Source organism: Camarhynchus parvulus, chromosome Z (genome assembly GCF_901933205.1).
Source record: "Camarhynchus parvulus chromosome Z, STF_HiC, whole genome shotgun sequence".
Lineage (NCBI taxonomy): Eukaryota > Metazoa > Chordata > Aves > Passeriformes > Thraupidae > Camarhynchus > Camarhynchus parvulus.
Genome location: NC_044601.1, coordinates 57,634,582 through 57,647,391, shown reverse-complemented (window position 1 = coordinate 57,647,391; position 12,810 = coordinate 57,634,582). Strand labels below are relative to the sequence as shown.

The 12,810-nt window shown below is 40.8% G+C and overlaps 1 protein-coding gene across 3 annotated transcripts in view; it reads left to right on the top strand.

The window, feature by feature from the left end:
• Positions 1-11,712, top strand: part of OSMR (oncostatin M receptor) — a 30,804-nt gene extending 19,092 nt beyond the window's left edge. For 2 of the 3 annotated variants that reach the window (XM_030969304.1, XM_030969303.1), the window contains exons 11-20: positions 95-248; positions 769-845; positions 1,256-1,478; positions 2,018-2,200; positions 3,389-3,490; positions 3,926-4,105; positions 5,757-5,921; positions 7,106-7,184; positions 7,466-7,538; positions 8,514-11,712. In XM_030969304.1, coding sequence (XP_030825164.1) covers positions 95-248; positions 769-845; positions 1,256-1,478; positions 2,018-2,200; positions 3,389-3,490; positions 3,926-4,105; positions 5,757-5,921; positions 7,106-7,184; positions 7,466-7,538; positions 8,514-8,969 — 1,692 coding nt within the window. In that variant the 3' untranslated portion in view covers positions 8,970-11,712. The remainder of the gene's footprint in view (positions 1-94; positions 249-768; positions 846-1,255; positions 1,479-2,017; positions 2,201-3,388; positions 3,491-3,925; positions 4,106-5,756; positions 5,922-7,105; positions 7,185-7,465; positions 7,539-8,513) is intronic. The other variant, XM_030969305.1, reaches the window with a different exon arrangement.
• The last annotated feature ends 1,098 nt before the right edge of the window (positions 11,713-12,810 follow it).

Here is a 12,810-nt window from a genome sequence, read left to right as displayed (position 1 = left end):
CTTGCAGGGTCTAGAGGAGGAGCTGTTTTTGCAGAGAAGAGCATCTTGCTGAGGATGCTGCTAGCTGTGCCTGTTGTGTCTTTGTGTTTTGCAGCACAACAGCTCCGTGCCGGACTCACGGCGCGTCACCGTGCGCGGGCTGCGGCCGCACACGGAGTACACGGCCAGGGTGCGCTGCGGGGCGGCCAGGCACTTCTGGAGGTGGAGTGAGTGGAGCCAACCCCTGACCACCAGAACAAAGGAAGGAAGTATGTCCATCCTGTTGAGAAACAGAGTTTGAGGGATGTTCCTTGCTTGCCACCTCTCTTTGCTGTTTGTTGTTACTCTTCACTGTGTAGCTGAAGCAGAGGCCTGTTGCATGCATAAAAGAAACACGCTAAGCGAACTCCAAGATGACTTCTTAAGTAATTTTCAGCTACCTGCTAATCTCAGAAATTCCCTGCAGTGCAGGCAGTGGGAAATCCAGTTGACTGGGAAGATGGACAGGCTGAGTTACAGTGTCCTGTGAGGCCTGGAGGAATGGTGCAGAGGTGGGAACAAGAGTCTGGTGACTGCAAAGATTTTCTAGGGAAATCAAGCCGACTTTAGTTCAGAAAAAGGAATAAAGGGAAAATGATGTTAAAGGATAGTTTTTGGGCAAGACCTGGGAGTGATGGGAAAAAGAAGGTCTTGTGAGTGGAATTCTTAAAATGGGACGAAGCAGTTAAACTGCCTATCCTTTCCACAGGAGACCATCCTCATTTTATTGTTTTGCTATATTTATTGCAGCTCCATCAGGGAAACTGGACATATGGAGAGAAATTACACCAGTTCTTGGGGGACGAAATGTGACCTTGTTCTGGAAGGTGAGACATCCCTACAGGAATAAAAACAAAGCCCTTCATAAAGGGATTGGGAATTTCTCCCATGATTTGTGTGCAGCTGATAGCAATTCACTATGAAAATGTCTTTTACAAATCAAAAACAGATTGTATATAAAATGTCTCAGAACACAGGTAGCTATGATGGTGTGCTGTCCTGGAATTTCAGACGTACAATTCTGTTTTTCTAAGTATTAGAACAAGACAGATCCCATAACCAAGGCTTCTGCATTTCCTTTTCGACCAGTATGTATGAATGTGTGGAAACAAATCTTTATATTCTTACAGAAATAACACATCCTGTTAGTTATTTAAAATTCTGAATTATCCTCTCATAATTTTTCAGCAAAATTTACTAAGTTATTGTTGTCTTCCTCCATAACTTTTTTTCTCAGCAAACACCAAGTTTTCAAGCAAATGGAAAAATTATTTTATATGAAGTAACCTGGGAAAAAATAGAAGATGGCTCCCAGCCTGAAAGTGTCTCCTTTTCTTCAGTCTACAATAGCACAAGGATTTTCATTGATAACCATTCCTACAGAATCAGTGTCATGGCAAAGAACAATGTTAATTTTTCACTTCCTTCAATATTGATCATCTCTAGAGCTACAGATAACAGTAGGAGTATTTTCAGTTATCATTATATTCCTAGACTTTTGTTTCTACCTGTTTTGAATGAGGACATAATTTATCATCTTGGGCAACAAATTAATCTTACCTCTAAACTCACACCTCTGCTGTCTGAAAATTATGATTGTATGTTTTCTTACAGGGTGGCAGCTGTATGTTTATTAAGCTTAAATGCAGAGAAATGTCTCCACAGAGCAAAATACCTTTAGCCTAAAACTGGGGCCTGAGACCTGCAGTGAGTGCCTTGACAGTGCTGCCAGTGCTAGCATGATTAGCCTCTTGTGACTCTCTGACTCCAGGTTTCTGCAGCTCATGTTTTTTTGTGAATATGTAGTAACAATTGCTGGATGGTTTCTGAGCTGTCAGCTTTCAGCATGTGAAGGAGCCCATATGTCATTTAGCAAAGGAATGCAACTGTTTAATTGTTGTTTTCAACTGGTTAGTATAGGAACTGTACTGATCTTCATTTATGAGTCTGAAGTGTCATTCAGGACAATAATAAAAGCTTCTGTTTTGTTCATTCCTAGGCACTGAAGAGCTTAAGGAAGGACAGGTTAATGGTACAGATGATGGCATTTTTCTGTCCTGGGAGCCCAGAAGTATATATGACAGTTACATTATTGATTGGTGTAGCTTTCCCAGGTTGCAGCCTTGTGATTTGCAGTGGAAGAGATTTGGACCCAACATTTCCAGTGCTGTGATCAGCTCAGGTGAAAGCCAAACAAAGATTATTTCTGACTATGCAGCGGTCCTTCAAGTTGTGGGCATTAATTGCATTTAGGAAACAAATAATTTTTTTAATATTTTGAATATTGAATTTTGTGCTGTGCAGGTGTAGTTCTTCAAAGGCATTTGACATCATGTTTTTTCTACCAAAATAATTATACACCACAAATTTACCAGCACCATTAAGCCTTGGAAGGCAGAATACTATGTTAGAAAAGACAACACAGTATTTTAGACAAAACCTCTTCTGAGTGGCTTATAGCAGCATCTTGAAAGAGGATGGTGAGGTTAATGAAGGTTATTGAAAATAATCTAGCAAGAGAGATGCAGAAGGGAGCTCTATCCTAGCTGTAACATGGATCAGGAGTTCAGACTCAGGCAGTTTAAACCCATGGTGTAGTGAGAGGTTCGGTGCTGTCAGTGTGCCACAAATGATGTGTCTGAGCACCAGTCCTTGCTTAGAGGATCAGTTGCATGTTTTTTATCCTGTGTGGCCAGTAGACCTAAATCCTTTCTGTCTGTGTGAAAGTTTCTCTGATACGCTTCCACAGCTGCAAGAATTTAGCTTTCCTGGTGTCTCTCAAGCTGAGAGCTCTCTTTGGAATGAAACTCGTTTGAACAAAATTTGATTGAACACACATAAATTTGCAATAAAGGAACTGCACATCAATTCACACAAATGTACAGAAACCTGCATGTAATGAAGGGGACTGTGGTAACACAAGGGAAGAGTATTGTCAAATTCTTCAGTGGTTTGTTATTGCTTAATGTGAATGGGAGTAGATGTCAGTGAGTAGAACAAGGAATACTGATGCCTGGTATATGTGTGCATCGTATATTTCAAAACACAACCTTTGCCTGTGCCAGAAATGTAAATGAAATTATCTTTCTTTTTGGTGCACTTGGAGTTTATTGTTCAGTCACCTTGAATACTGCATGGGAAAAAAATATAAACTTCTCTCCCAATTCTCTCTTGCAGGCAGAATAAATGTGTTTAATTCACATGATGCACGCCAAGAATTGGCTTGCCCTCTGTCTCCTTCAGTTGCTTTAATAGCACAATAGCACTCAGAGAAGGTGTCTAGTAGGTTATTGACCTCTGTAGGAAGCAATTAAAGAAAAGTAACATTGAAAGACAAACCATAGCCTATTTTTGTTCAACTGTTTTCTAGCTGCTTTTGTGCCGGGGGTGAGATACAAATTCCACATCTATGGATCCGTGGCTAATAGAGCCTCCTTACTGGAAAAGAAGATTGGTTATCTTAAGGAGCTGCGTAAGTTGGCAACATATTTGGGGCTTGTGCATTTGCTAAATTGATTTGTCACAAATAGAATAATTGCCTCCTCCTACAGCTAGATAAAATTGGAGGTTTTGTGTTCTTGCTGTATCTTTAGTGAGGCATTTAAACATTTTATGTTAACATAGAGGACCTACATGGAGGATATTTGGCTAATGCAGTGACCAGGTAGAGCCCGTGTTTAAAAGCTGAACAAAGCTGTGGTTATCAGTTATTGCTTCATGTATTAGGTGGATGCATGAAGGCTCTGTGAAGCTGACATTTTTGCAGAGGACTTTGGCTTTGTTCAGCTTTTAAATACAAGAGAGATGTAAACATAAACACCACATGGGAGTGTGGATTTTTCAAATGATAAGAGAAAATGGTCTTGTAGAATAATTGCAAGTTTAACTCGAATTTTCTTTCTTCCAGCTCCTCGTCTTGACCCTATTGTGAGAAAAGTTGATCTGACTTACAATTCCGTAACACTGTCTTGGGATTCTTATCTCACAAATGAGTCAGAGACTGGTTTTGTAAGAGGCTACCATGTTTATGTGTCACCTATACAAGGGAACTGCAATTTGAAAGGATCAAAAAAGCACATTCTTTCAGGTAACTGAGCTCTCTGCTACAAAAGGTTGTGCCATTGATACAGGTGGAAGACTTGTTGATATTGCAGCATCTTAGAAAGTTCACATTAGGCAGTCTGGCTGGCTCATTCAGCTGTCTCTAGATTTCAACACTTGTTGCTTTTGGTTCCTCTCTGTGCTTGAAGTGCTGGTAGGCAGAAGTGATTCCTGGCTTTATAGTGATTTACAGCCCACATCCTGTTGTCCATGATGTCTTTTAGCTCCAGAAAAGACTTTGGTACTATAGGAGGAGTTCTGCCTCTTGTGATGTGAATTCTGGATGAATGTTGAAAAACATCTGTTTGTGGTCTACTGGGATAGAAGTCATGGGCATGTTAGTCTTACTAGGATTTGGGCTGTTTTAGAAACACATGGGATACAATTTATTTCCTTGAAAATTGGAGCGCTGTATAAATTGCCCATGTAAATTCTTTTTTAGTGAAGGTATTTGTGTGTGTACTCTACAGTGGAGTTCCTTCAGCAGAACTGAGCTGTGAAGTGGCTCAGAGCCACAAATTTGTCTCAGACCTTTCTGTTCCACCTGCAAAACTGCTCCAGATGGCGTGGCTCCATTATAACTTTCAGATGCTTCCAACACATTAAAAGAATTTTATTTTTTTTTCCATGCCTCTTCTTCTGCTTGGGTCATGTCCTGTGTTGTGCTGATTAGACTAGTGCCAGGGTGAAAAGTAGTTTGAGCTGAGGGAGGCTTATGTAGCAGTTCTTGTCAGAACTGAGCTAACCATATAAGTACCATAATTCTGTAAGTAATCCCAGTTACGCTTTAAAAAGTTTAAATCAAAGATTTTCTGCTTCACTAGTTCTGCTAGCAGACAAGAGGTGTGACTGAAAACAGCAGAAATAAGCGAACCCTTTTCTCCCTGGGGTTTGGGAGTTGCACAGTAGAGAGGCAAAAGAGCTCTTTTTTCAGGCAGAGGTTTCTTGCTTTTGATTATCTTCAAAGAAATTGACATAAGCTTAAGGGCTAAAGAATTCTGGTAAAAAAAAGAAATGGCAAAACTCAAATCATTCTGGTACAATGCTCAAGGAAAAAGAAATTAAAATAAACAAGTTTCAGTCTTCGACAGCAAGTTGTTAAGTGTCTGCCAGAGGAGGGCAATGCTGTCGCCAGTCCAGTGAGAAGGGATATGAGTCCAGCCAGTGGCAGTGAGTCAGGATGCATCATCCTTCCCGGAGAAACGCCTGCAGATTACAAAGAAGGCGGATTGCAAGTGTTTTGTTATTTCACTTAACTGGTTTTGTAATATTTTGTGGACAACTTATTGCAGCCTTCCAGTACCTAACAGGGGGCTTATAAAAAAGATGGAGAGAGACTTCTTACCAGGGCCTGTACTGATGGGACAAGTGGTAGTGGTTTTAAACTGAGAGTGTAGGTTTAGATTAGCTATCAGAAGATTTACTGTGAGGGTGGTGAGGCTGGGGAACAGGTTGCCCAGAGAAGCTGTGGATGTCTGGAAGTGTTGAAGGCCAGGCTGGATGGGGCTGAATAACCTGGTCTAGTGGAAGGTGTCCCTGTCCATGGAAGAGGAGATGGAAGTAGGTGATCCTTAGAGTCCCTTCTAATGCAGAACATTCTGTGATCCAGTGATTCTATCTGATCTGTTTTCTTTTAGATGAATCGGAGCTATGTAAATACACAATTGAAAACCCAGAAGAAAAGAGATACACTGTGAAACACCTGATGCCAAACACAAAATACAAAATTGTGGTTAAAGCATTTACAGGTGGAGGAGAGACTCCCATTGTTAACTTTAGATACATAGATACACCATATAACTGTGAGTACTGGCTGTGAATAATATCCCCTAGCAGAAGGATGGGATGATTTAAAATGCTGTAATAATCTTCCTTTCTTAAGGGAAAACATTTAATTCAATGCAACATTCACTTAAGAAAGAATCCAACTGAGAAATGATACGAGCATACCAACATGGTATTTTGATACTTCTAAGTAGAAAGGATTTTTTCTAAATTTTAGAATGAACCTAATTTACATCTTTATTTAAGTCTTATATCCTTCTGGGAAATAGCTCAATATATGCACATTTGCATGCCTAGTGAGTCCTGTTTGTTAGAACTCAATGAAGAATTGTCTTTAGATTTAACTGTTTTTCTAATATAGGGAAAAACCTACACGCTTGTGTGCAAGCAGATAATCCCTGTATGGACTCTTGAACTTCTCATGTTGATTTTTACTCTCATCAGTCTTTAAATCTGTTGCCAAGTTCACTCCTTCTTAAGTCAGTACAGAAGGGTTGTTGGCACAGTAGTTTGCTCACTGGGCAGATTTGATCAGAAAAGCAGAAGAGGAAATCACTTGCCCATAACTTTTTCCCTTGAAAATACCAGTCAGCATGGTTGTGAAACTTAGGATTCAGACTAGAGATGCCTGGTTTTGAAAAACTTGTTAGGTTTGGAGATGAAGGGGAAGGGCAGCCTCAGCTGTTTGTGAACAGCATAGCCCGAGGCTGTTTTCCAGCTAGAAGGATATACTGAGATCCCTGAATCAGCATAAATCCTAGGAAACTTGAACACTTGTGTAGTGTTTTTCTTGCTATAGTCAGTCCAAAATGGAAGTACAGATGTTGTTCATGTCTCAGAGTAAAAATCTGTCTTCTTTGCAGGTCTGGGAGAAAACCTGAAACAGTACTTAAGTGAGGTTATCATTGCCTTATTTTTGGAAATTACTCTTACAGCTAAGGTGCCAATATGAGGGCAAATAAAAAGAAATCTAGTTATAATTCCATTCTGGTAAAGGGAGTCAAGGTCTAAAGGCTTACAGAGTTATCCCAGAAATTCCAGCCAAGCTACCTTGCAGCCATGGACCACACAGTTTTACTGCTGAGTTTGTGGTAGGCATCCCACACAGACCTGATGTTATTTTTTCTCCAGAAACTCAAGCTGAATTGAATTTACATGTGAGAAGTTAAAACCAAAATTTTAAAGTATTTTTCTTCCACAGCAAACATGCTGTACTTTATATTCCTGCTAGTGATAGTTCCAACCCTTGTAGCAGCTATTTGCCACTGGAAGATGAAGTGGTAAGTTGTAATGCGTGTTTCTGTTGTAGACAAGAGAATATTACTAGCGTAATTCACAAACCACTGCTGCAGCTTGTTGCTTCCAGCCCATTGCAAGGCCTCATTAATTTCTTCCTTTGGCTGTCTGATTGTGTGTGTGTTGAAAGTACTTGGCTTGTGGTGTTTCTGAGACACTGGTCATCTGCTGCTGTGCCTGTACACATCTGTGGGTGGCTTCAGCTGGTAGAGTATGCTTTTCTAGGAGAATAAAAATGTCATTTGCTTTGGTCTCTTATTTCCAGGGTGAAGGAGTGGTGCTGTCCTGTAATACCTAGTCCTAACAAGAGCAAAGTGCTGTCATTCAAAGAGTTTAAGGTAAATCACTGAAAATCTGGGGTTTTTAATTTGTCTATTTTTTGCTTAGGAGATGTAAAAATAAATTATTCTTGTGTTGTTGCATTTAAAAATTAACTTCTTGTCAGTTTTTGTGTTTACTACATTTAATCATTAAACACAAATTAACAGAGTTCAATATTAGCGTTTAGTGAAAAACTCCTTTTGACATTCATATGACTCTGCAATGATCAACTTATATTGCAGTCTGTTACTGCAAAAAGAAAATGCACAACTGGAGGATAAACGAAGTCTTTTGATCAGCAGGTGATTCCTCCCCTGTTACTGTTCAAACTCCTGCACTGTCTGAACTTAGCAGCCCAGAGGAACCTGGGCTTCCCTGCAGCCTCGGGCTGTGTCTGCCCCAGTGCCCTCGGGAGGACACTGCAGGGCTGTGCAGTGGCCCTGGGAGGATGCAGGGGGTTCTGCCAGGCACTGCCAGGCCTGGCTGGGAGAACAGGATTGGCAAAAGGCCTTCAGCTTCTTCTGTAGCCCTTTTGGACTAGGAGCAGCTGCTTCTGTGCTGAGTGCAGGGGGCTCCAAAGCCTTTGCCCAGGCACAGATGGAGCTGCTGGTGTTCGCTGAACAGCAGCACGAGAGCAAGGAGTGAAGTACACCTGACAGCCACTGCTGCTGTCTTCCAGTTGCTTCTGCCTCAAACTACAGCCAGCACACATCTAATACCTGGCAAAGTCTTTGGAGTAGAGGGTCGTGGTTCCTTCCTCAAATACAGTCATCGTGAGTTTACTTAAATAAATAATCTGATAAATTTTACATAAAATACAGCTTCCATGGAGCATCCTCTATGTGGGTTTTCCGTCAAATTAATTTATTTGAAAAGGCCAAACTAAAAAACACTGTGTAGGAATATTAGAATTCCTTAAAGTGATCACTCTCTTTTTTTGACTCTGGGCTTCTTTCATTGAGTAATTTTTTTGTTTAATGATTCTCTTGCAGATTGATTCTGAGAAAGTGCTGAAGATAAATGACTGCCTTCCTGACATGCTAGCCATGGACAGTAATGCTGAAGCTCATAAATTGCATCCTGTTACCTGGAGCCCAGTATCTTCAACACCAACTGAAGATAACACTGATGGTCACAATTCTTCATGGATTTACTCTAGTGAAAATGTAGCAAGAGACTTTCCACCCACAGCTACACCTCAGACTCATACCTGTTTTGAGAATTTTGCTTATTCTTCTCCACTTGAGGCTGAATCTGATCCCTACCAAATACCGGAGACACTTGAAGCTGGCAAGACAAACCAGGCAGTGGTGCTGTACCAGCCACAATGCTACATAGATATTTTTCATGAGGATGCAGCCTCCATCACCAGAGAAACAGGTGAGAGAAAGAACAGTCTGAAATACTTCTCTCAAACAGATGCATGCTGGCTGGGGGGGAGGCTTTGATGTTGTGTCCTCCAGAGAGTCCATCCGGTGTTTGGCCACACACTACAAATGAGAATTTATAAAGCTACAGCTTCTTGTGATTAGGGCTCTCACAAGCCCAGATGCCTGACTTTCATTAATAACGGCAAAGCTGTTGTTCCTGGACCAGTTTTGAGTACTGATTTGCACAGGAATCGTCTGTGTTGTGGTTCCATTACAACTTACGGGCATTAGATGAGATTTATAGGCTGGTTTGTGGCTTGTGTTATGCAGCACGTTACATCACAGCAATCTGTCACAGGCTGATGCAGAGAACTGCATCAGAGATTAAACTATTCATAAAGCAGAGGAGCAAATGAAACAAGGGGGAAGGTTGTGCTGCTCAAGGAGTGTATTTCTCTTGCAGTGTTCTGTGTACTCTGGCAGTCCCAGCGAATGGATACTGCTGGGCATGGAGCATTTTGGGGGCTGGGTTGTATTTTCTGTCTCTCCAACGCTGTAAGGAATCATTGTAGAAGCCTTACCTGCACATTGTGGCTCATTCCTAGAAGATTTGAAGGAATTTTGACTTCCCCAGGAGTGCTGCCCAGGGCACCCAAATCCAGTAATCATCCTTTTACTTCACCTGTGTCCCAACTACACTTGATGTGTGAAAGAGCACAGAAAACAGATTTTCTTATGGAAGACCCTCGCTTTCATTTCTTGTAACTGGGGCTCCTCATACTTCTGCCTTCTCTGCCTAAAGACCCTTTAAAATCGTCTCAACTATACATTGAAGAGATGTAGGGAGTTAGCTGGAAAGGAGTTAATTTTCCAGAAGGACAGAGGTGGTACCACATGGCAAGGTCTTTGCTGGTGCACATGAGCTAAACTTTTGGCATTTGGCTTCCATAGCAAGCCCCAACCAGCCAAACAACCAGACATGGCTGGTGTATGAATCCTGTTTGTGAAGGACATCATATTCAGACTGCATGCATGTAGATCTCCCAACACTAATTTCATATTTGTTAAAAAAACAAAACCAAAAAATACTTATTGTAACACTCAGAATTCCTACAGTAGACAGCAGTGAATTTGGCCTTTCATTTTGATTTCAGGAAATTTGTAATGAAGCAGCAGAGTTGGAATTGCAGCTTGTCAGATTTACCTCAGTGCAAAAGGAACCCTTTGGTTTTACCCCCTTATGCTGTTTGGAATTCGTCACAAAGGGATGGTTTCAACTTACGAGCACAGCATAAGCAACTTTCAAAGGTGAAACAAATGAAGGGTGTCTGACAATTTGATGTTCAGCTTATTTGCTAAAATGCAGTTACTTGCCTTCCCTGTGTTTAACTAGCTAATCACACTCCTAGAAACCAAACCAGCTGCAGACCTAGTGAATTCTGAAACTGAACGATATCTAGTTTTTATACTGTTGCTTACAGATATTGTTGTAATGTCACAAACTGTGCTGCAACAGGAAAAGCAGTAAGGCCTTGCACAGCCTGTGGGCTGACACAAGCACTGCCTGCAGAGGGAGAAGAAAAAGGAGAAGTACAAAGATACAGACACAGGGATGGGCAGACGTGGTTGGAAGCATTCAGGCCACACCCTGCCATGCCCGTCTGTGTGCTGTGCACAGGTGCAGGTGGCTCACAGGCCTGAGAGGTAGAGAAGAGCTTTCAGCATGGTCCTTCCTTCCAGCCTCCAGCAGCCAAGTAAGGAAACACAGCCGGGCACATTCTGCTGAAGGGCAAGAGAACAGGGAGGGTAAGGGAGAAGGCTGATTTGTCAGATACATCCCAGGGAAACTTCCTCCCTTTATCTTAGCCTCTTCTTTGAGTAGCAATGCATGTGAAAGCTTGATACCACAGTATCTTTACAGCTTGGAACATTTGCTTCTCCAGAATGCTTCATCACACTGTATGTACTTGTGTAGCTTAAAAGCTTTACTGCTGGAAAAAAGGCGAGTAAACATAAGGGAGCTGCTTTGTCACAACCAATATAAAACTTCTGAGCTGTACGTTTCAGAAGAAGGTGTATTTATTCTAAAATGTTGAAAAGGTATTCTAATCAAGTATGTACTGAGGAATTCAGATACAGATGTCAGTCAAAGAAATCAGCGTACAAAGCATTTTAAATTTTGACATTGCTGCAGTTCTTCCTGCCAGGGGGACAGCTGCAACCTGGCACAACTCCCAGCTGTGAAAAAGCTGCTGTCACTGAGGCCTGGCTGCAGCAATTCCATGCAGGAGGTGAATGAAGGGGTTTGTGGGTTCCACCAGTTGTGCCTTCCTGATGGTGGGGTGAGACACACGGGCCTGGCTGAGGTCTCACCTCTCAATGCCCTGGCTGTTCCCAGGGAGATCCTCCTGCTCTGATGAAATTCCATTATCTGGACACAGTGACACACTTGACCACATTCCAGGTCACTGGGTGAGGGAAGGAGAAGCGGGCTCCTCTTTCCCTATAATCCCTTCTGCTTCTTGGCTCCGATGGGGGGTGCTTTGTGAAACCTCCTGTGCATAAAATGTACACAAATGGAGGATTCCAGGAAGGATAATGCCTCTGTGCCAAAGGGCACAGTCTGGGCACCAGAACTGAAGATTAGAGAAGTATTTTGGCATATGTGGAGAAGTGTGTATCATTTTTATATATTAAAACATCTGTCTTGCATTAATGGTTGAATGAGTTCAGAACTGCAATCCTCTAATTTTTTTTGTTCATAATGCAACATTCACAGCTGTTGTTGAAATGCTAATACTTAAACCATCACATAATTAAACGTCATTCTCAGTATGTTAAATTTTTAAAATAAAAATGGTGTGTGAACTATTAAAGAGTCTCTGTCTTATAAAGCATTAATGTAAAAACTTTTTTTTGGCCAAAAAATTTTATTTGGGAAGCTTCTGATTGTTCTAGTTAACTAGTAGCTTGCAAATATGAATTAAATTCCAATCTCTTTCTAATGCTGAGAGGTACATAGGAGACCAGAACAACTATAAGAAGTTTAAGTACATTTTATTAACAATGCATCCCTTTGATAAGACTACGCTTCAGGAGGCCTTTAATGTTCATTGACACGAACTGTACACAGTATACAAAAAAAAAAAAAAAAAAAAAAGAAAAAGAAAAAAGGAAAACACAAAAAAAAATCAAGATGGGCAATACCATTTTGGGAGAAGCCTCTTTAAATTATACACAGCTCAATGCAATATTCTTACGTAAAATATATAAATACTTTTTCTTTCTATGTTACAGGTATACAATATAAATCAGATTTCAATGTCTGTTCAGTGACCTACAAACACTAGAACCTCCAAATATGTAGCAGCGTATTACTAAACAAAAAAATGACCACACAGGACAGGGAGAATAAGTATTGAGATTTTTCTTGATCCCTTCCCTCAGATCATAATGATTAATCCAGATAATGTCTTGTAATGCAGTTTTAGGGATGCTGACAGCCCAGTATTTGAACAATTTTTCGATTAGATTTACAAAGTGTAAATTTGAAGGAACTTTTTTTCCCCTTTAGATGTAGCATCCTGTGCTGAAACACCCTATTCAGTGGCAAAATGAAGTTACAATTTTTGGCATAAACTACATTTTGCAAATAAAATAGTGTATTTTAAAATGCAGCTCAAGCCAGAGGTGCAATTTCCGCATGCTGTGGCACTGCTGTCCATCTATGCTACAAAATTAACCTAAAGAAAATCCACATTCGTTAATGACTATAAATCTGTTTAAAACAAAACTATGCAGGGAACTATTGTGAGTTAAACAAAAACCAAGGAGATTGGAGACCTCCAGAAAAATAAAAACATGGTTTCCAGCATGTCCTCTGAAGTCTTTTGTTGTTGTAAGATTTTTTGTATACCTT